We start from the raw sequence: 22,994 nt of genomic DNA on the forward strand, positions 1-22,994 counted from the left end.
ACATTAGATTCATTTTTTCTCCCCATGTTCATTTCTCTCCATATTTCTATTAGAATATGGAGGAAAACCAAATACTATTTAGAGCGAGACAAGGACATGGAAAGAAAATTGGAAAAGGAAAGAAAATGGCCACATTTCTTTTGTCTTAATCTGTTCTCTCTCTCTCTGTCTTTCTTTCTTTCTTTCTTGCAGCTGTTGTGATTCCCATCTTGGGTCAGGAGCCGGACAAGGCATTCGCTGTCTTACTGGTGAGGCCTTGAGTTCAAGGACATACAGGTTGAACATGCTGGAAAATGGATTCATGTGTTTTAATTTAAACTTCCCTTAAATCTACTTCACAGAGTACGACAGCCTGCAAGAGTCAGGCTCATATACTGAACTAGACTGATGTGAACTGTGTGTGTGTGTGTGTGTGTGTGTGTGTGTGTCTGTCTGTCTGTCTGTCTGTCTGTCTAACTGTGCGTGTGTGTGTGTGTGTGTGTGTGTGTGTGTGTGTGTGTGTCTGTCTGTCTAACTGTGCGTGTGTGTGTGTTTGTGTGTGTGTGTGTGTGTGTGTGTGTTGCAGGTGGGCTGTAATCCACTGACTGATCAGGATGAACTGCATCTTAACTTGCTGGAGAAACACGTAAGTGCTCCCTTTCTGTCTAAATCGCTGTGTGAGACTAGTGATGTTTACTTCACTGCCCTGACATTTGTTTTTTTGTTGACTGGATGAATGAAAAACAAAATTACATCACTCAGTATTTAGTCTTTAATCTCAAGTGACTTTGGTGCTTGTGTGCGTGTGTGTGTGTGTGTTTCTGCACAACATCACAGGCCTCGGTGGCGTGTGTGCGGGTCCAAGCCATTCAGACATCCCACCAGAGGCCTCCCCTCAGCCCCTCACCCATACAGTCCCACAATGCACTGCTGCATCTCAACGTCTCAGAACAGGACTACTGCGAGCTGGACCGCAACATTCTGCAACTCTGTGGTAATGTACACACACACACACACACACACACACACACACACACACCTCTCATACACCAGACACTGGTGTATGAGAGGTGAGGTATGTTAATGGAGTGAGCACATCTGGATAAAAAGCTCTATGAATTTAGATGGACTCTGTCACTGGCCTAGGGAATATTTGACAACTCCTGCAAATGCTTTGGAAAAACACTGTTTAAAATCTCATGCATTATGGAAGTGGACTCGCTCGTGCTGCTCCTGCGCACGTGCACATACATCATTGTTGTTTACACCCTGGTAATTGTCAACAAATATGAGTTGCCTTTTTGTCTCCTCGTTTTTTTTTCCGACCTCTGCCTCGCCTTCCCTCTTCTCTGGCCAGCACTTTTACTCCTGTCGTCATCTGCAGTCCAGGCACCCCTCCATCCCTTGTCTTGTCTTCATTATTAGTCCCTCTGTTAGCTGGTTCACGTTCACCCCTCCACGACCTCGCTGTCTCAATGCATCCCTCCGCGGATTGCTTTCTGTCCACTCGCGTACATGTTCTGCATTCCCTTCCCTCCTCAACGGCAATCTGCCCTTGCTCCTCTCTGGTTATCACTCCCATCACAGTCTCTCTCTCTTTCCTCTTTTAGGCGAGCTCTATGACCTTGATGCAGCCTCGCTCCAGCTCAAAGTCATCAATTATGTAAGTGTTGAGATCACTCATACTCTCCCACACAGTACATAGTTAAAAATGTACACTACATGCAAAACGTGAAATCCTTCCCAGTAACTTCCCCTCTTCCTGTCAGTTCCCATACCCCAGGCTTTTAATCACACAATTACTTCATCACCCCCCCCCCCCCCCATAGTATGCCCTGTTCCATATATATGATGTATATTCCCTGTAAAAAGGAGGGAAGCAAGGAGGAGCGGTGGAGAGATTGATTGCACTGAAGGAAGAGCCGTGGGAGTGGGGGAGAGAGGGGGATATATCAGGCTTCAGTTACAGTATGTGCAGAAACCTGACAACAATTTAAATTTATGAAATTATTCACAGATAAAGAAGAGATAGACGGGAATAAAAAAAAAAGAGATGGAGAGAGAGGAGCGAGTTTTGAAGGTTATACTGCATCAAAGACACTCAGTCTCAGTCCTTCAGTCTTTATAGAAGCCCAATGTGCACACACTGAGCATAAAGGACTTTCAACTTTTACACAGTTTTTTGAAAACAGAAAGTATATATGCTTTACTTCCATCATACTTTGTCTTGTGTGATAGCTCACTTTGAGGAGTTTATCTTTTAGTTAGTTTTGAATTTTTCCTGAAATCAAATGAGTCGATGACAAAAAATAATTTTTTGTTGCAGCTCTTTCCATTTGGGAGATACAGGAAATATTAATTTCTTGTAAATATATATATATATATATACATATTTAAATCTAAGAATTTATCAGTGTTTGTTTCGATTATGAACATACATACAAGTACCATTTCAGCTTAAAGCACTCCATACTTGACCTGTTGAATTATTTTAATCTGGTGCATAATTAACAGCTCATTTTCACATTTTCCCCACATTTTTTCCCCCACAGTTTTCTATTCCGCCATCTGCCAAATTAAAAAAAGGACCTCTTAGCTGCAGTCCGCCTGCAGCAGAAAATAATATAGACTTTGGATGCATTAAAAAAAAAAATGGTAAAAATAGGTTTTATCCAATGCAGTGTTTTTGAAAATCTAGAAAATTCTCTATAAAAATTGTAAAATGGTAGAATGGTGATTATTATCACCTCACCTTCCCTGCAACTGTACTGCTACCTTAATGCTTTCTCTGTGTGGTCAAGCAACACCACGGAAGTGCAGCCTGCATCTGCAACATCAGCTTTTGATGCCTCTAAACCTGCATTTGCACTGTCTGCCCTGCATTTGAGGTGGTGCAGAACGGCTGCGGGGGTTTTAAAATGTGTCATGAATTCGACATGATTTGTTTCACCTGTTGTTACAGAAGAAAATGGAGTGAGGGGAGGAGGAGGGGAGAAGAAGGAGCGGGGAAATTGTTGCTTCTGAAGAATCGTTAGTTTAGTGGGAAGTGCTCGGGGCAGCTCTTATGAGATTAGCGGTATTTGGGGAAAAGGGGGGTGGAGGGTCTTATTATCATACGTGCAGCAACAAAATTTGATGTAGATATACGTGTTTGAGCTGGATGTGTATGTGAGTACATGCGTGTGCATGTTGAGCGCTTGCATGTGTGTGACTGAGGCGCGAGTGTGTTGGCAGTAGCTGTTGTTTATTCCCGTCCTGGTTGTTCTCCGTCCAGCTCTGTGGATTACACGGAAGAATGTTGTGTGAGGAAACGCTGCTGTTACCTGTAACTGTGTGTGGTTGTGTGAGCATGTATGTATGCTCACGTAATTGCTTGTGTACTGACAGTGTGTGTGTCAGCGTGTCAGAACACTGCCAATTGTTCTGTGCTTGCCGAGATTAAAAATCCAAAATTTGGAAATGTGAGATTAATTATCTTGTTTTAAAAGTTATCTACTTGTTTTCCATCTTTGAATTCTTGATATTCCCTAATTGAGCATAATTATGTCTTATTTCAAGACTTCTTGTCAAGTAAAATAGTTTATTTCTTCTATTTTAGCTTTCCTTTTTGCGGTGAAAGTGTGCGTGATGCACCTCAGAGTGTGTTTCAGGCGGCATGAAATGTTTCCCATCACACACAACAGTGGGATATTGGTTGCGACTCTGCAGGTCACACGGAGCTCAGCAGCAGATTTGTCCAGTAGATACTCTGTCAGGCACACATACACACACACACACACACACACCTACTGGAACTTTTTCTTGTTTATGTAGGAATTAGGAGATTTTTGATTCAATGGAAAATCCCTAATCAAGATGCGTGAAGAAGTAGTGTGTTGAATCTCAGAATATTGTTGGGGGGGATGACACTGGGTATACACACATATTTAGCAAGGTAGGCTTATTAGTAGAATTAAAAAAGTATTAATTTGTGTATGAATGTAAAACTGTCAAAATGTGTAGAATTGGTAATATCTGCATATTTATCTTAGAAAAACATCGTTCTGTGCAGACTGTAACTTGCATAAAAGTACAGTTCAATTAATCCCCTCACTCAAACAATTTTCGTTACAATAAAACTCCAAAGAATCTTAAACTAAGTCTTTAAAAACAATCTGACCGAGTCTGACGTAGACAGATTTTTGTGTTTGTATATCATAACTGTTTGTTTGTATTTGAATTCTTCTTCAGCTGCAGCAGCAGACTCAGTCGCAGTGTTGTTGTCTACTACTGGTGTCTGAGGACAACCACCAGCTGTTCTGCCAGGTGTACACACACACACACACACACACACACACACACACACACACGCACATAATTCTCTACATCTTCGTCACTCTCAGTTTTCATAACATCTCTTTGAATTACCAAACAACATACAGTAATACACTAATATTCTCACACACTCATTAGCAGTGCACATATTGTGAAGTATTTTGGAAAATTAACAAATCGAATAACCAGTAACCTTTGACCTTTGTGACCTCTAGGTGGTTGGAGACAAAGTCGTGGAAGAGGAGATCAGCTTCCCGGTGAGGTCAAAAAATGATTTAATTATGATGAATGAGTCAATATTAATTAATTTATTCAGTCATTACATTTATTTGCCAGTTTGTGTTCCTTTTTATTTATTTCACTACGCCTTCATTCATTCATTCATTCATTCATTCACAGACTTGCCATGAGGATTTGTCCTCATTTTTAACGGGTATACTTGTTCATGCTAAAGCTAAAGCGTTGCAACTCATCTCGTAGGGTCATTTTGACTGACGTGATAGAATAAACCTCCCACATGTAATCTGTTATAATCCCTGGCAGTGGTTATGATTAAGAAATTTGGCCAACAATAGTAACCGTTTCCTCTGGGTCGCTTTAAGTCACCTTTCCCTGGCTGTGGCGCAGACGTGGCATTTTAACAGGCTTTCCATTATGGAGTGAATAGACTGTTTTCCCCGGGATAAATGATCTGTGAAATCTTTATAATAGTTGGTGTAAAAAGATATTAGCACAACAACCCCAAAAAAAACCACCCTTGATGGCCCATTTGCGCCAATTTAACAAGGGAGATAATAGACTTCCCTCTGAATTAACAACCTTTATTTATATATTTTACTCAGTTTCTCCAATTCAGCTTTTTCTCTGTCTCTTAGCCTCATTACAGTTTTCACTCACCCCGTCTTTATATCTCTCTCCTTTTCTCTTCTCTGGTTAGTTGATGTTTGGACGTTTCGGTCAGGTTGTTGAGAAGAAGAAGTCAATTACTCTTCAGGACGTCAGTGCTGTAAGATATACATCTATCTATATCTATCTATCTACCTACCTGTCTATCTGCCTGTCTGTCTAATCTGGTCTTACTTTATGTTTTTTTCCCGTCTTCCTGTCAGGAGGAGCGTAGGCAGCTGTCCAGTATGTTAGGCTGTGAGATCTCGTCCATGCTCTGCGTCCCTGTGGTCAGCAGGGCCACTGCTCAGGTGGTGGCGTTAGCGTGCGCCTTCAACAAGCAGGGGGGCCTGAGGTTTGTATATGTGAAAGACTGTGTTCATACTTGTAAGCTATCGTTAGACGTATTTCCTCTTTGTGGGTTATGTGCTGTAAACCTCTTTTTTAACGTTGTAGCTGTTCATAATCTAGTGTAGCTCAGTCACTAATGACTTATTGCTGAAGCATTTTCCTGAAACGCGCTGACTAATGGTGGATACAAAGATTTATCTGACAGCGGCTCACAGTAATGTTGGGATGGGTCGCCTGATTGGCTGGGGTTCGTATTAGTGGAGAGAGTTTCCACTGAAATCTGCAGAAGGTGCTGCATGGCATCATCAAGAGATACCAGAACTTTGGAGCCAAATCCCCCTGTCTTTGTGTGTGTGTGTGTGTGTGTGTGTGTGTGTGTGTGTGTGTGTGTGTGTGTGTGTGTGTGTGTGTGTGCGTGCGTGTGTGTGTGTCTGTGTGTGTCTGTTTGTGTGTGAGACCATGCAGATGGCTATGTGATGATCGAGAGTCAGGACATGAACAGCAGCGAGTGTCTTGGTTGCTTGGTTTGGCACAGTGTCCTGGCATTTTATTTGAGTCTTTGTGTGTGTGTGTGTGTGTGTGTGTGTGTGTGTGTGTGTGTGGGTGTGGGTGTGTGTGTGTGTGTGTGCCAGGAGCGACGCTGCTATCTCCTGAATGCAGAAGTCTGTAAAAACACACATCTAAGGTGTGTCTGTGTTTGTTTTTATGTGACGTGAGGAAAAAATAATCTCGTATTATTTTCAACATCCACTACTGACATTGTAATTTGAAATGTCTAATTATAATCCATCTGTGTATCTCCCTTTTCCGACACATATGTCTCTACTTATTGTAAAGTGCTGGTATAGCAGCGTATTTTATTATATTTTTAAACGCATGTCACACAAACACACACACACACACACACACACACACACACACTCACTCACAATCCCTCTCGTCTGCATGCTCTCCCTCTGCACTCTGGAGACTAAGATAGATGACAAGGAATCATGTCCTATAATTTCCCGCTGTACCAGTGCATCTCATTACCATAGTAACTACAGCAGGATTACGTTTGCAACTGTGCATGAAATGTAACAAATACATCCCATGCTTCAAGCTCAGGCATCCAGATTTTGGTAGAGGAATACATACAGAGGTTATGTTCATGTGCAGAGTTAGCCTCTTACCCTAGGACACAGGTGCACGGGAACATATTGTGACACCAGTAACACATCCGTAACTCAGTGTTGGTGCCAGCGGATGTGAGCGTCACTAACATAAGGGAATCTTGGACAGGTAGAGAATGTTTAAAAAAGCTAAATTCGAAACGAAAAATTGCACCCTAGGCAGCGGAATAAGAAGTGTATATGCTGCACACATCCTGCAGCCTTGGTAGAGTCACATAAGAGAGGCTCTTCTTCACGAGTACCAGTTTCTCTGTGGAGAGGGTTGTGTGCTTCTGCTCCTTGGAAACGGTCAGGTCGTCAGCTTAGCTGCAGAAATGGAGACTATTTTCTTTCGTGACGACGACAGCCAAAAGAAAGTACAACAGAAAATGATTCTACAGCCTGACTTACAAGACTGAAGATTATTTCTCTGCTGGATGTCAGCGATAAATGATCTGTACCACTTGTGTGAGGCTGAAACTAACTGCCCTTAAACTGAGCTTCCTGGGCCTTTTCCAAGGCCCGATACGAATCCTGCCTCCTTCGCTGGGATTCCTGGGAGTCTCAAACTCAGGGGAAGAAAGCCGTGGAAATACAAAGCTCGTGACATCAACACAGTAACATGCCACTGCCCTCTGTAGGCAAAGAGGGGTGACAGCAGGCAATTACCAGCATCGCTATGGTCACTGCAGATAATTTCATTCATCTGTCTTCATTTGCCTGCTTAATGCTGTCAAGTTCACACACCATTTCATTCCAAAGAAGGGTGACCGCCGCATTCACCACCTGTAGGAAAACCAGAGCTTGGCTCCGATTTAGGTTGCTTTAGTCATTTGGACACTAAGTGTTGCAGTAACTTTCCCTCAATTCACTCTTACATGTTGGTATAATTGTTTTCATGTGTTGATCTAAGCGGGGGTCGAAGAATTGCTGAGCTCTGTTACTTACTTAATTGAAAGTACAGTGCTCAACAAAATGTGCCCAAAAAGAACGCTACATTTATCATAAATGCTTTATATTATCGAAATATTCTTTTCATGAAAATGACTATTGAGCTGTAACTTAACCAGTTTCATATGCCTTTGGGTAGTTTAATCTCTAACAATGCATAATATATAAAACAATCATCTATGTTGTTTGTGTAACATCTTGAACACACTAAATGTAATGGTGCAAAAAAGGATGATGTTTTCCGCTGACGTTTTATGTTTCTAAATCCCAAGAGGATGTCTTGTTTTATCTAACCAATTGTCCTAAACCTTAAGATATTCACTTCACAAGCAATCAAGGAGCTAAAACCAGATGATGATTGTGTTGATTGAATTTCAGTTTTCGACTCCACTTTCTTAAATGTTTTAAAAATGTATTCATGACAATTCAAGATGGCACCAAATATGTATAACATGACTCTTGCATGATTGGTAATAAAGACTCCAAAGTCCCACAGTTCTCTATTAGCTCTGTCTAAATTCAGATTTACCATTTGGCCGTGTGTGCGTGTGTGTGCGTTTGTGTGTGTGTGTGTGCGTGTGCGTGTGTGTGTGTGTGTGTGTGTGTGTGTGTGTGTCCCTCCTGCACCACAGACACACAGAGGCAGATGAGTATGCCATCCAGCACTGTTTCTGCTACACTTCAACGGTTCTCACTTCAACTTTGGCCTTTCAGAAGGAACAGAAGCTCAAAGTGGAGTGTCAGGTACTGTACCTGCCCACTCCCTCACGCACTCTCACACACGCCTTATGCATACATTAAATATGCAACCTGAGGCCGCCTTTTAAAAAGAGCTTTTTGTCTCCACCGCTTTCTCAACGTAGGCACTCTTACAAGTGGCCAAGAATCTCTTCACACACTTGGGTAGGTTTTTTTCCTCCACTCCCTGTCGCTCTCGTGTCTTTCCTTCACTCTCGGTCACCGGGAAGGAAGAACGTTGGATGAATCGCCTTAATGGGGAAATATTCAAGTGATCACCTAATGAAACGAACGACGCGCATAATTGAATGAGATATTACCAACCTTAAAGGTGATTACACCCAGGATCATAACCATAAAATCAAAAGGCCATTAAAAATGATGGCTCCACCTCTCTGTCCTATAATTACATTGAGGTATTTAGATTCGTATCTAGCAGTGAGCACTGACAGTAGAATAAGTCACTGATGAATCATCTGATTGCTGCTACTAAAAATGATCCACCGGTACAGATTATGAAAGCTCTTATCAGCTTGTACCGCTTGATTCACCCGTACTCTCGTGGCGTAATCTCTGTTTCTGTATATATGGGCTTTGCTGTTTTCCTTTAATTTCCTCTCCCCCCCCCCCCCCCCCCCCCCCCCCCCCCCCCCTAATTTTTTCAGATGACGTGTCAGTGCTGTTACAGGAAATTATAGTGGAGGCCAGGAATCTCAGTGATGCAGAGATGTAAGCCCTCTTTTTCATCTTCAAAGCAACATTTCAGTGTGTGTGTGTCTGTGTGTGTGGGTGTGAATGTCTTTATCTCCATTTGCAATGGCTATCTTGACAATTTGTTCGTAACCAACTTGCCACGTTCAATAAAAGTTCCAAATTGACCTGAAATTAGATAAACCACTCTCATGTTCTCAGCTTTGCTCTGTTCTTCATTACCGCTCTAACTCTGTCACTCCAGCTGCTCAGTGTTCCTGCTGGATCGCGTCAGTCACGAGCTGGTGGCGAAGGTGTTTGACGGGGGCGTGGTCAGTGATGAAGAGGTACAACATTGCTGATTCACGTTGTGTAATGTAATGGCGTATTGTGTATATGTTTTCTGATATATATATAGCAGGCAATAGCCTGTATTAGTGAGTTAACAGTGGAGCACTAGGGATAGTGGGACAAATGCAGTATAGCTCCCTATCCGGACTCAAACACATTGCAATTGTGTGCGTGTTTGTGTTTGTGTGTGTGTGTGAGTGTAGAATGAGTTTCGTATCCCAGCAGATCAGGGCATTGCGGGCCACGTGGCGACCACTGGTCAGATCCTAAACATTAAGGACGCCTACTCCCATCCTCTCTTCTACCGAGGCGTGGACGACAGCACCGGCTTCAAGACTCGCAACATCCTCTGTTTCCCCATCAAAGACGAGAACAATGGTAACAAGAATTCAACATACGTACACATATTGCCGTCATTCACACATAAACACGCTTGCAAAATGTTTCTGTGTTGTTGTTTGTAAAAGTATGTTTCAGACAATTTAGTGCAATGCAATGAGCTGGATGTTATTATAAAGCTTTATGGAGATTATTAAATTTTTTCATATTTTGTTTCAGCAGCTTGCACAAAACAAAACTCTCACAATAGCTCAAATGTTATTTCGACTCTGTGTAACATCTGTTATCTGGAAAGGGAGGTGCCCACTTGTAGAGTCTAACAATGCAATAGAAATAATGTAATGATGGCAAGTATGGATTTTTCTTACACTGTCAGATGCTCCTCTTTTGTCCTCTGCAGTATGTAACTTCTCCTCCTGTTTTCTTACAAGAACCCAGCTTCATCTCCACACAGCTGCTCCCTCAGAATAGCACAAGTTGTTACATCACATCCGACCGTAGACCCTGTGTGATTTGTCTCCATATAGAAAACTGCCTGAAGCTCAGCTTGAGAGACCTTTCTATGTGCAATTAGGTTCAGCCCCAGTGTGAAATGAATGTAGGTCAGCAGACCTGTTCGATTCAACATCTGTTCTCCACCACTGACTGTTGCATTTTTTTTTTTTTGCCTCATTTTCTCGTCCTTGACTTTCATCTTCCACTTTCCCTTCACCCTCATCATGGACTTTCTCTCCCTCCACCCCTATTGCCCTCCTCAATCTTCCTTTTTCCTCACTCTTCTCCTCTCCGCTTTTCCTTCACTTCTGCCCCGTTTGGCTTTCTTTTCAATCCTTGTTCCCGTGCAGAGGTGATTGGTGTGGCTGAGTTGGTGAACAAAATGAACGGGCCGTGGTTCAACCGCTTCGATGAGGATCTGGCCACAGCGTTCTCCATCTACTGTGGTATCAGCATCGCCCACGTGAGTCTCTTCTCCCACTGAAACAAATTACCTAGGCATGTTCTGCTTCGGTGTGTTGAATAGTTGAATAGATGTTTGGTCAAGGGATGTTTATTGACCACAAAAGTCAACACACTCCATTTGTCCCCTTGGTGATCACTGATTTTATATTAAGAAGGAAATAAGCCAAACTCTAACCCAAGCATATTGAGCATAAAATAAATAAACTACACAATTACTTGAGAAACATTGTCAGTTTCAAATTAACTAACATCTTAAACCTCTCACTTTGCTTCTATTCGTCTCTGTTATAATCCTTTTGAGCAGCAGCAATGAAAAAGTATGACACTTTAAAAGGGAATAAAAGCAGCAACATATTCATCCTCATATACACTGACTCGTAATCAATCCGAGGGCATTAACTCAGCACAGTGAGGAATAACAACAAGCCCTTACAGTTTATCCGTCACCAGGAGTCTCTTGCTCCCTGGGGCGGTGTGGCAGGTCTTTTGTTAGTGCAGTTGATGCAGATCAATCCTGTCTGGCAAAATGTGATCAGAGCAAAATACTCAGTCAAGGCAGAGGAGAGTAGAATCTCCAGGGGAGTTCGAAGAGATTGGGTCTGTGATGGGACTGAGTGGATTTTAAGTTGTAGTTCATAGACTATTAAATGACTGCTGCCACCGCCACGAGGACTACCCCCCACCCCACCTTCTCCCAAACACACACACACACACACACACACACACACACATTCAGCTGAAGTGCCTGTAACCTGTATTCTCTGGAAACAGCAGCAGGGGGCGACTCCACTGGTTGCAAAAAGATTGTATGTTTCTGTAGAGGTCTTTTAGAAAATGACTCTACTTCTCTCTTGATGAAGACTTTGGTCTCAATCTAGTTTCAAGTCTTCTTCGTTACAGCATGATGTTCATTTTGTCGAGGTAAAAATAGACGATAAAGCACAGTATGCCTTTGGTTGAGATACGGCGTGACGGTGACAGCTAGTACCGTCCATACGTGCGGACCGCAGGTGTAGGTGGGCACGCAGTGTCCTTGAACTCTCAGTCAGGCCGACCCATTGCTCCTGGAAAATATGTTTTTAATTTTTAAAACAAGATGGCGCTGGCCAAAATGCAAAACTTGAGGCTTCAAAAAACAGCAGGTCGCAAACCAATGGGTGACGACAGGGTGGGTTGCCACGTGGTATGGTCAGATATCGCAAAGACAAGAATGAAGAAATATATGATTTTTTTATGTAATGATGAAACTTTATCATCATACTCTTTTTACTGCAGCCCCTTTCCACTCTTTACCAGAACACATGGAAACACTCATTAAAACTGATACTATGGATTTATTTTGTCTTAACAGTGCCCTCATACAGTCGTGCAATTTAATTTAAAGGTTTTTTTATTGGGGAAAATGGAAAAAAGAAAGAAGACTCCATCTTATTACAGTTTTATTGGTATAGATACAGTCACACAGTAGAGCTGAGATGATATTTCATTCAGCTTGTCTAATTCACCTTCATATTAAGTATCTCTTTTAGCTTCTGACCTTTGATTGACTGCAGGTACTGAATTGTTTATCTACAAACTATAAAGATATTTGATTGGAAAAATAATTGCCTGCTAGGCAGCTCATTAATTATTTAAACATGACCAAATTAATTATTTATCATTGCTCACTCTGTATCATTGTGTACAGTTTGCTGTGGTCTGTAAAACGCACATCCCTCTTATCCTGAATTGTAAGCACCATTCAGTTTGAGTTTTATTGTTTCATACATTAGACAAAGCTTTGGTGTTGTGAAAATTAAAATGCGATTGTTCTTCATAAATCCCCGGTTTGCCAGTTGAAGGTGAACACAGATACACACAGACACCAGCTGATGTGCCCAAGTAGATTCACTTGAAAGGTACAAATCGTTTCAGACAGATGATTAATACTAATAAGGAATTGTGTTTTCTGACGTTATTGATTGAAAACATATGACTTTACTCAAAAATAAAGCTTTTTTGGACACAATTTCAGGCTACCTAACCATTTTTGCCAATTTCAAAATAAAAAAAGTTTTAAAAATTAGAGGAAAAGAACAGTTTTGGATTGTTTTCCATTCCTCTTCTTCTACTACTAATACTGTAAGTGACCTGTACATCATACTGCATTGTAGCCAACTATCTTTGACAATTATAACTGTACTGTTTGTCATTGTGTTTCTGTAATGTGGTGTTTGTTTCTCTAGTCTCTGCTCTATAAGAGGGTCCACGAAGCTCAGTTCAGGTCCCACCTGGCCAATGAAATGATGATGTACCACATGAAGGTAAAATCCCCCGCACACCTCTCTCTCACTTGTGCACAGAGAAACATTGTAATGTGGACGTTGTATTTCCGGACACAGTCAATATCATTCCGTCAATATGACTCATGCCGCAGGTTTCGGAGGAAGAGGTGACTAAAATGCTGGTGACGGGGATTGAGCCAGTGAAGGAGATCCACCCCTGCTTCGCTGAGTTCACATACACACCTCGCTCCCTGCTCGATGACACCACACCCATGGTAATGATCAGAGGTTTAAGCGAGAAAAAGATGAGAGAGACAAAGTGGATGAGACAGACGCGCAGATAAGAAACTGATGTAACGGATCCTGTTGTTGTGTGTGTCTGCAGTGTGTCCTCAGCATGTTGGAAGATATGGGTTTCATCAACACATACAAGATTGACCGGCACACTCTCGCCAGGTCTGACAACTCCATCAATGCATACATTGTGAATTATTGTGAGAGTAGGGGTCATAATTAATCAGTGGAGCAAAAAATATGGGACTATAATTTGTGTATGTAAGCTTAGGGATGGGTGGGTTGTGATGGAAAGTCCCTGGTATTACTTCATTAGCATTGCAGCAAAGTTATAGTAGTTTGAAAAATATTGTTATAATTTATATAATTATCTTTAGATGTTTTAGACCATAGTTCAGTAGAGCAAACTTAAACTGCTGTTTTTGATGTCAGGTTCTGTCTAATGGTGAAGAGAGGCTACAGAGACCCTCCCTACCACAACTGGATGCACGCCTTCTCTGTCTCACACTTCTGCTACCTGCTCTACAAAAACCTAGGGCTGTCCAACTACCTCGAGTGAGTGTGCCACTCCCTAACCCTTAGCAATGTAATTTCAGCATTTGTTCATTTGGCTAAAATGACCTGACTTGGCCCACTGTCTTCCCCCTCTGTAGGGATATAGAGATTTTGGCTCTCTTCGTCTCCTGTATGTGCCATGACCTGGACCACCGTGGTACCAACAACTCTTTCCAAGTCGCCTCGGTGAGAGCACAAATGATGTTTGTGTTTACTGGTTTATTGTTTACTAAAATAGACTAAAATGGACTTTTGGATGCTCAGGGTGGTGCGTCTGAATAAGAACCAGGTTCCTGGGTCTTTTTTTCTCCCTGGTTATATCACAGTGTGTGGTTGTGTCCGTGTTTCTGTGAATTTGCCCCAGTGAGACACTAGATGTCATTGTGATTAGGAGCATGCCGCTCTGTTCCACTCTGATCATGCATAACCCTCCTGGCACCTAAATGACACACTCGCATTATCAACTGTCATAATGCAACAAAAGTCACTCGTCATTTTGTCAGCTTCGTTTATGACTTTCTATTTCAAAACTCAGATTCAAGCTGACAAGCGGAGTTAGAAACAAGTCGGCGTATGCTTTTGCAGTATGTTGTTTCACTTGAATCCATACAATGTGCACACTAAAAGGATTGTGTTTCTATTTTCAGCAATCTGTGCTGGCGGCTCTCTACAGCTCTGAGGGATCTGTGATGGAGGTAAACTCACAGTTACACCGTATCGTAAGGATGCGGGAGAACTGACTACAACCCTGTCAAAGCTTTGACAATGTTTTCAGTATATAGGTATTTGTGTCTGTTAAATCTTAACCGTACTAGACTAGAGAATTTAATTGTGCAGACTGAATTGTCTCGTTGGTTAAACTGATTTAAAGTTAAACTCTGAGGGCTACTGTTATTGCTTTGTTCTAGTACGACATCTAGTGGCCAGAATCAAACTTGACTTCTTCTTTTGCGTCACATTACTTTGGGAGTAACCATTTTCCCATCATGCTTTATTTGCCGTGACAGAGACATCACTTCGCCCAGGCCATTGCCATTCTGAACACTCATGGCTGCAACATCTTCGAGAAGTTCTCCCGGAAGGTGAGATATTAAGTCTGACATTTGCACATTACAGGTGTCTCACATTTTCTCTCTCTCTCTCTCTCTCTCTCTCATTGAGATTTACTTTCTGCTGTCACTGTGTGTGCAAGCTTAATATATTTTCATGTTGTTTTTTTTAAGGACTACCAGCGCATGCTGGATCTAATGAGGGACATCATTCTGGCGACAGACTTGGCTCACCACCTTCGCATTTTCAAGGACCTGCAGAAGATGGCTGATGGTACGCCACAGTAGTTCAGTATGCATAGCAACATCTCTACTTTTGCTTTTTACTTCACAGCCCTGAACAGCGAAGGGAGGCTTTGTTCAGATGAATGGTCCAGAACGGTGACACCAAAGCAGCTCTTTACTTTTCCTCAGAATAGAAAAGGCTGATTTCAGATAACATCTAACATAAATGAGCACGCAGTATTAGATATTAGAAATTTTGCCATTTTTTTTGATTTGTAATTGACTGACTGGTGATGAATCACAAACCTACAGACTGTATTCTGTAGTTTACATCCATTCTTTTGCTAAATAATTACTGACAAATGTACAAACTGTGAAATTATGAACTCATGACTCCCTTCCTGGCACATACTGGCTCTATATTACATGTCTGATTTTGTACATAACTTAGTTGAATCTTTAAGTATTCTTCCCAACAGTTTTAAACAGCCTCTACTTTTGTTGGACTATTTACCCTTTTGAAGAGACAGTTGGTTACCGCTCTCTTATGTAATATAATTGGCTGTTGCCTCCCGGCCAGTGGTTTGTTACGCCTGAATGCAACCAATTATAAGTATTCCTGAGTGGACGTCTCCTCAGTGGGAACAATTCTGAGCTTTAAAAGCAGTTCAAGGACATTAAAAACCTCTGAATGAGAAGGCACCCGAGTGTGTGACTGTCAATCATAGACTGAAATAGTTGACGACAGAGTGGAAATAAACAGTGTCAAGGTGACACGCAAACATGATTTCTTTTTACGAAATACGAAATTTCCTTACCTTACATCCAGTTGTTGGACACCAATGTGTTTAAAAAAATCAATATTAATCAGTTAAATGTTTTAACCTCCATTTTTGGGTACACAACAGTACAAATCGCCTGATTCATACCATTTTACTTCCCTTTAGAGCTTCACTGTCATCTGATGTCCCTTTTGTGTGTTTCAGACGGTTACAATCCAAAGAGACGCTCCCACCGCTCCATGCTGTTGTGCCTGCTGATGACATCGTGTGACTTATCAGACCAAACCAAGGGCTGGAAAACCACACGCAAGATTGCTGTCAGTTGAAGTCCATACCTATGTGTCTGCTGCGTATTTGAAGTACATCCATAAGTACAGCAAAATGTGTTTTTAGTTCTTAAGGCATTGAATGATAATTTGTAGAAAATACACTATAATCCCCAGATTAAGCAATATCAGGTTTACATCTAAGCAGTCACATAACAGTATTTTAATCGGCCCACAAATATTTACCTTTTCACATATATACTGTAGTATATTTAATTGTCCCATTGTTGAACAATTACTCTTGTAATGTGAACAATTACTAATATTAATACTATGTCAGTAATCAGTGTGGTACAAAATGCACAAGCCTTTCCAATTTAATCAACACATTCCGAAAGATTTTTTTTGAATTCCCAATGACTATACTGTCAGGAAGGTCTGATACTCCAAGGACAGCGAAGATGATGAGATGCAAAGCTCTGCAGCAGAAAACAACATTTCATTCCATATCCCAGGATTTTCTATTCTGCAAAACTGCACTCCATTTTAGGATTATTATTAATCTTGGTCTGCCCCCTTTTCCACAACAAGCCCCTGACCCTTGTCCTAAATCCAACACCCAAATCTGCAAATACCTAACACCTACAGCCAATGCCCTGTAATCCTTGCTCCCGAAAACTGAAAATGCATTTCTGTTTAATTCAGGGGAGGCAATGATACCACAATATCTGTTTTTTATTGGGCCCAGCAAGGATTATTGAAGAACAGCGATCCAATTATTGAATTGTAATAAATGGGAAAGTCATTTCATGTTAGGTAACAAAGTTTTTGTTGTAGAGTCATCTTAATCAGATTACAGTCATGTTTACATATAAGTAATTCTCAAAACTAAAAACTTTGATAAACATGGAATCAATGTATTTATTTGCTATTATATAGGAGCTTGTAATATTCAATCTCAAAATGTATTCATACTCATTTTACAGTTAAATGAAAATCTTTAAACATTTTATAAACTGAGTGTTTGTGCTGAGAAAGATGTCATAGTAAAGTTTATACCTCAGTCATCAAGCAAGTTAACATTTGCTGCTTAAATGTGTGACATTACATAAATATAAACTTTATTTTAGGTGAAACTCAGTCTCTCTATAAATATGAAGCCATATGAACAGTAACAGATCAGATCTGCTTCTATGTGTCCACAGGAGCTGATTTATAAGGAGTTCTTCTCTCAAGGAGATCTGGTATGTGTCAGTGTGTCAGTGTGTTCTGGCTGTTAAATGACATGTGAAATTATTAAGCAAGTGGCTGGAGTGTGTGTCCTTTAACACAATAGCGAGCTCATTACTCATGTCTGTTTTTACTGTGTGTGTGTGTGTGTGTGTGTGTGTGCGCGCGCACGCGCGTGTGTGTGTGTCTTTGTGCACGCGTAAAGGAAAAAGCCATGGGGAACCGGCCCAGTGAAATGATGGACAGAGAAAAGGCGTACATCCCAGAACTACAGATAAGCTTCATGGAACATATCGCCATGCCAATCTACAAGTGCGTATGAGAATCTAAAACCATCACATCCATCCAACACTGTTTGCTTTATTCATACATTACTTTCTCACAGGGTTAGGACAGACCTTGGGCCCCACATTTCAAATATTAATGAAAAATATGATTTTGAATTTAGCTGGCTAGCGGAAAATAATAAACGTTGTTTTCTGCAGCTGCAGGCTGCTTTTCAAAGAAAAGTTCCAGGAACCCATTGTAAACTCATCACTGAATGACAGACAGGCACAGTAATGCACCAGCTAGTTAACACGGTGAAGCATTTTGCAGCTTATATCCAGATATTTCCCTCAGGAGGTGGTGGAGAGGAAAACAGATAAAAATAAGTGGGAATGTTGAACTCGTGTTCATTACAAACACGACTCCAAATGAATGCTAATGCTTCTGCCGAATAGGCAACAGTTTGCTGACATATTTTCCATATCTGCTTTATAAGGTGATTATGCTTCTTACCGGTTGTTGAACTGCCCTCAAGTGGCCAAAAATGAATCCATTATTTCTGTCTTTTTTTATTGCACAAAATGAAATGCCGTGTAAAAAGAAGATAGGTGAATGGTAGTTGAAAAGAAGACATATAAGGACATAAGCAATCAAAGGAATATGTTTTGAAATTATCATTCAGTCATTTTAATTTGGTACTCATGTACAGTACACATGTGGAAGCATCGTCGGTATCTTATGTCCCCCGGCTGTCCTCTGTCCGTTCAGGCTGCTGTCTGAACTGATTCCTGGGGCCACTGAGCTGTACGAGAGAGTGGCGGCAAATCGGGAGCAGTGGACCAAGGTGTCCCACAAGTTCTCTATCCGTGGGTTGCCAAGCAACAACAGCCTAGACTTCCTGGACCAGGAATATGAGCTGCTCCAGTCCCAGGGTGCTTTCGGGAGCGACGACCACTGCCTCAACGGTTGCCTGGAAGACGCTGAGGGAGGGAAGGGTCAGTGATGACGGCGGGCTGCCGGCTGTTTCCTGAAGTTTTCTGTGGTCCAAGAAGAGGCTGACGATACCTTTTCAGTGACCTAAGAGGGAGGGGTCTCTCTGCTGGCAATCTCTTAGATGCTTAGCAGGCGACGCAGAATGGACAGGACAAAGCTTCGAACCAATTGAATCAGACAAATGATTTGCCGATTCAGTGATTAGATGCTACATGTTGCTTTTGTCTCCTGTTCAGGAAAGTAGAAGGTGGTGACTTTATCTTTTTCAGCAGCTATACTGGAAAAATAAGTTTTACCACAAGTTCACTCATACACCACTGATCCTGATTAAGATTGTAAACACACACACACACACACACACACACACACACACACACACATGCACAGAGTAGACACAAAAGACAGAGAAAACACAATTCATTGTTATGGAAAAAGACTACTTCAACATGTAACATGTGAGATAAAGTGCTATACTTTCTGTAAAAAAATTTCATAGTATCTTATATTGATTTTGAAATGGCTCAGCTTTGTTCACACACGAGCAGTTGCCACAGTCCCTCACCTGATGCTTATGAATGCATGCTGTATGGACACCTCATGTATTATTCCTTTAACCTGCGTCAGTGTTGATTTCTCAATGGCTAAGAAATGAATGCAGTCCATTTTTTATTCCATCAGAGCAAAGTTTTGTATTCAGCTCTTACAAGTATATTTAATTAATCCATGATCCTGAAGTTGTACAAGGGAGATTTTGTTTATTTGCTTTACGTACAGATTCACTTTGACCATCTTTTGGTTGCCTATGGGACAATTTGACAATCACTGATCAATGACAGATCCCTGGCCATGACACCTCACTCAATGCGTTAGACATTACAAACACATGCCCTAATAATATATGCATATTGATTTCATGCCACTGCATCAAGTATGCATTTACACATCAGGACAAAGGCCACATGACCTAATACCAACCCTTAGTTGATTGTTCTCATCATTATTTCCACTCCCTTGCACCTTTTCACTTTTTTTATATTTTTTGGTTTAAAGATTTCTGAATTTAAACTTTAGAGAGAGAGTGATTGAAGCCCTTTAAAAGATCCACCTCATCTGTCAGTGTAAATGTGCCAGAGTAGAGCGTGTTTGGAGTGTGTCACTGAGTGTGTCATATGGATCTGCCTTATTGCGCATCTTTGCTGCCTTTCTTAGAGCTTTTAATATATGAAATTGAATTAAACGTCTGTTTAGTATGTATGTTGTATATTTGTCATAGACATAGTTAGAGTATCAATGTGTCGACTGAATGATCGCAATGCTCAGATGATGTATATTTGTGAAATAACTGTGTAAAGACCTCAGATTTCATGTCATTTTTCTTCTTTCTATCCTAAGTTATGTATACAACCACTTGTGGCAGATACAACAGCATTTTTTTTCAGTTGGCAGTGCACCCAAAATTTGTTTTTAAGAAGGAACTAGAGATTTTGTCATGGAAATTACTCTTACCTTAAAAGCACCAACAGGTCGCTATTGCTGCACTCCAAAGGAAATGTTTGGAAATTTAAGAGTTAAGTTCTCGGATTGTGCCTCATAGGAAACCTGACGTTTTGGGCTGTGGGGTTTTGTGTAACAATATGCCATATTCAGTTTTACCTCACAATGTTTTAAATAGGAAATGCTGCAGAGTTAGGGTAATATAACTACAGGAAAGTTACACAAAGAGAAAAACTCTTGTTATGGACAACACTGTATGTGGGCAGTGTGTGGTGGGGTGAGAGTTACGGAGCGAAAGAGTGGATGGACATGTGGGTGAGAAAAGGAGCCAGAGAGAGGACTGGACCTAGTTGGTTTTAAGATCAAGAGAGAAATGTTTAGTATAAACCCCTCGCTACAAAGCTGCTGTTGACAGAGATGAGGCAGATACAAACCTCAAGTGATCTGCCAGAATTCTAAGATCTCCCCTTTTATGCAGCCCTGATAATGCCAGTGACGCTAGATTAAAGGAAAAATGTTGCAATCATAGGATTTTAATGTATAATTTTTCTTTGAAAGCATCTCTTCAGGATGCATTAGGGTGGAAGGTTAATTGGTTAGTAAAGTGGTTTGATGTATGTGTCATACCTACACTGGGGAATCCATTAGCGAGATTGGAGGAAAATGTTTGATCTGCTGTGGTTTGCTACATGGACTGAATATTTTTACCCTAAAGTTTTACAAGGGAAAGTGTGTTTGTAGAATAGCCACTCTCTCTTACTCACGCCTTCTCTCTCATATGTGATTCCCCGTTTCTGTTATTTTTAAACCACTGTTTCACACGTACCTGCCTTTTTCATGTGCAATATAAAGTATCTGCTTCTGTGATGTTACATAGATTCCTATGTAAATACCTATGCCTCTTGTTAAATCATTGCTGTAGGTCTGGGTTCCCGAAGGCATTTGAGAGTTAGATCACGAGTGCTTGCTTCTCTTAATGCTTTGAGTGTCCAGACCTCTGTCCGTTTTCTATACTGAATGTGTGTATCTGTCCCTTCGTGTTTGTTTTTTGAAAGTCAGGGCTAAATGTGCCAAGCAAACATTTTCTACTTCCTGGCCAAGCTGCAACTGAAAAACAGGCATACACTAAATTAGAATATTTTTTTCTTCTTTAATGTTGGCATGTTAACGAGGGCTATCTTCTTATAAAACTTTTTTTCTGATACATCATGACCAGGTCTGAAATTGCAGCTCATCCAGGAAGTATGAACCTACCAATCTCATTTCCCGTCATCACAGAGCAGCAGGAATCTAACCTGTGATGTAATGTCATTGTAACGATTACCTGTGACATAATTGTTAAAAGTGGCAAAAGTATATTTGCTGTAAATATCAAAGTTTTAAAAGGAAATGTTTCTTGATTGTCTGTTATTATTACAATGGGAAGTATTTCATTTCTGTAATGTATTTAAAGTGGTTGCATCCTGTTCTCTTTTTTTTTTCATGCCATGTTTGAACAAGCCTGAGCTTAGACGTTTAGACAGAGGGAATGAAAGAAAAATATGTGTATTTAGGATATACATGTGATATTCTACCACAGAGAAGAACCCAAACTTATCTGAAATGTATAAATAATGCTTATACTGAGGACTAAATTCAGTCACATGTTAATTTGTTTTGTTGAGTTCTGAGTGCTGGTGGTCTTTTCTTTTTCGGACATGATGAACGAGGACTTTTTTGACAAGAAGAGAAATTGGTGAAATTTTGATTTTTCTTTTCTTTCTTGGAATAAACCTGGTGAAAGGCTTCATGGTTGATGTCTGTGCACAACACTCCATACAGCATACTTTAGCTTTGCATAGATAGATAGATAGATGGATAGATAGATAGATACAAAATATACAAAATATAAGAAATACAAATGTAGACATATAAGAATCACAAAAATATAAAGAATAAGTAATATAAATATAATGTGTGCATCAGTTGCCAGAAATGTGCATAAGAACATGAGTTGGCGCTGTTGCCAAGCTGTGTAATTGGATCAGGTGACATAAGGGCTCTGTAGCACTGATTTACTCATCACAGTGGCATCTCTGTTGATCCTATTGGCCCATACTGATACTTTATAAGCATGTCCAGATTAACACAATGGGGGCTCTAGGGGAGAAAACTTCCGTTTCCCTCCCTCTGACAGTCAGCATCATCTGCTCTCCCACACCAATTAAAATAAGACAAACCTTTGTGAAATCAGAGCAACACTACAGTGTTGTGTGTGAGAAATTCCAGCCAGGTAAATAATCTGAAGAATGCATTAAATCTGACATCATAATCCCAATCTGATTGAAATATTCCAATTGTTAAAACAACCAATGGATTCTGTCAGGAAGAATGTATGGATTTGAGAAAAGGGGACATGCTTTATGCTCCTCACATGTCCGCTGGGCCAGAGCCGCTGTATGAAAAATGAATGTTATTGTTTCTTGTTTGAAACTCATAGAGCTCATGTGAGACATAAAGACACAAACAACGATCACAAAAAGACACAATATGACTGTGTGCAGTCATTTTGTGCCTCTTTCAGGCTCTGGCTCCAGTATAAAGCTGCATTTCCACCAAAAGTACTTTAATAAGTAAAGTTAAATAAAAGACCCTGTTCCATCACTGAAAAGTACTTAACAGCCTCAGAAAGAACAAGAAAATACACATTGATTAGATGAACACTCTAATGTCACAACTCACTGCTGACCTGTTATTATAGAGCTACTGAGGTTAGATGTCGAACGTATCCAAGTACATCTACTCAATTAGTCTACTTAAGTACAATTTTGACATATGTATTTGAGTATTTTCTTGTAAAACCACTTCATACCACTTCATCAGCTGA

At 40.7% G+C, this 22,994-nt stretch overlaps 1 protein-coding gene across 3 annotated transcripts in view; it reads left to right on the forward strand.

Moving 5' to 3' along the window:
* The window catches only part of LOC118299141 (cGMP-dependent 3',5'-cyclic phosphodiesterase), a 120,872-nt gene extending 98,959 nt beyond the window's left edge, over positions 1–21,913 (forward strand). For all 3 annotated transcript variants that reach the window (XM_035622612.2, XM_035622613.2, XM_047335566.1), the window contains exons 6-31: positions 193–248; positions 566–625; positions 817–973; positions 1,590–1,642; positions 4,210–4,284; positions 4,509–4,550; positions 5,231–5,299; positions 5,403–5,533; positions 8,264–8,375; positions 8,495–8,534; positions 9,035–9,098; positions 9,325–9,406; positions 9,614–9,788; positions 10,595–10,707; positions 12,935–13,012; positions 13,126–13,248; positions 13,359–13,429; positions 13,700–13,822; positions 13,921–14,008; positions 14,470–14,517; positions 14,830–14,904; positions 15,046–15,145; positions 16,083–16,195; positions 17,350–17,388; positions 17,580–17,686; positions 18,410–21,913. In XM_035622612.2, the coding sequence (XP_035478505.1) occupies positions 193–248; positions 566–625; positions 817–973; positions 1,590–1,642; positions 4,210–4,284; positions 4,509–4,550; positions 5,231–5,299; positions 5,403–5,533; positions 8,264–8,375; positions 8,495–8,534; positions 9,035–9,098; positions 9,325–9,406; positions 9,614–9,788; positions 10,595–10,707; positions 12,935–13,012; positions 13,126–13,248; positions 13,359–13,429; positions 13,700–13,822; positions 13,921–14,008; positions 14,470–14,517; positions 14,830–14,904; positions 15,046–15,145; positions 16,083–16,195; positions 17,350–17,388; positions 17,580–17,686; positions 18,410–18,644 (2,429 nt within the window). In that variant the 3' untranslated portion in view covers positions 18,645–21,913. The remainder of the gene's footprint in view (positions 1–192; positions 249–565; positions 626–816; positions 974–1,589; positions 1,643–4,209; positions 4,285–4,508; positions 4,551–5,230; positions 5,300–5,402; positions 5,534–8,263; positions 8,376–8,494; positions 8,535–9,034; positions 9,099–9,324; positions 9,407–9,613; positions 9,789–10,594; positions 10,708–12,934; positions 13,013–13,125; positions 13,249–13,358; positions 13,430–13,699; positions 13,823–13,920; positions 14,009–14,469; positions 14,518–14,829; positions 14,905–15,045; positions 15,146–16,082; positions 16,196–17,349; positions 17,389–17,579; positions 17,687–18,409) is intronic.
* The last annotated feature ends 1,081 nt before the right edge of the window (positions 21,914–22,994 follow it).

Source organism: Scophthalmus maximus, chromosome 11 (genome assembly GCF_022379125.1).
Source record: "Scophthalmus maximus strain ysfricsl-2021 chromosome 11, ASM2237912v1, whole genome shotgun sequence".
NCBI lineage: Eukaryota > Metazoa > Chordata > Actinopteri > Pleuronectiformes > Scophthalmidae > Scophthalmus > Scophthalmus maximus.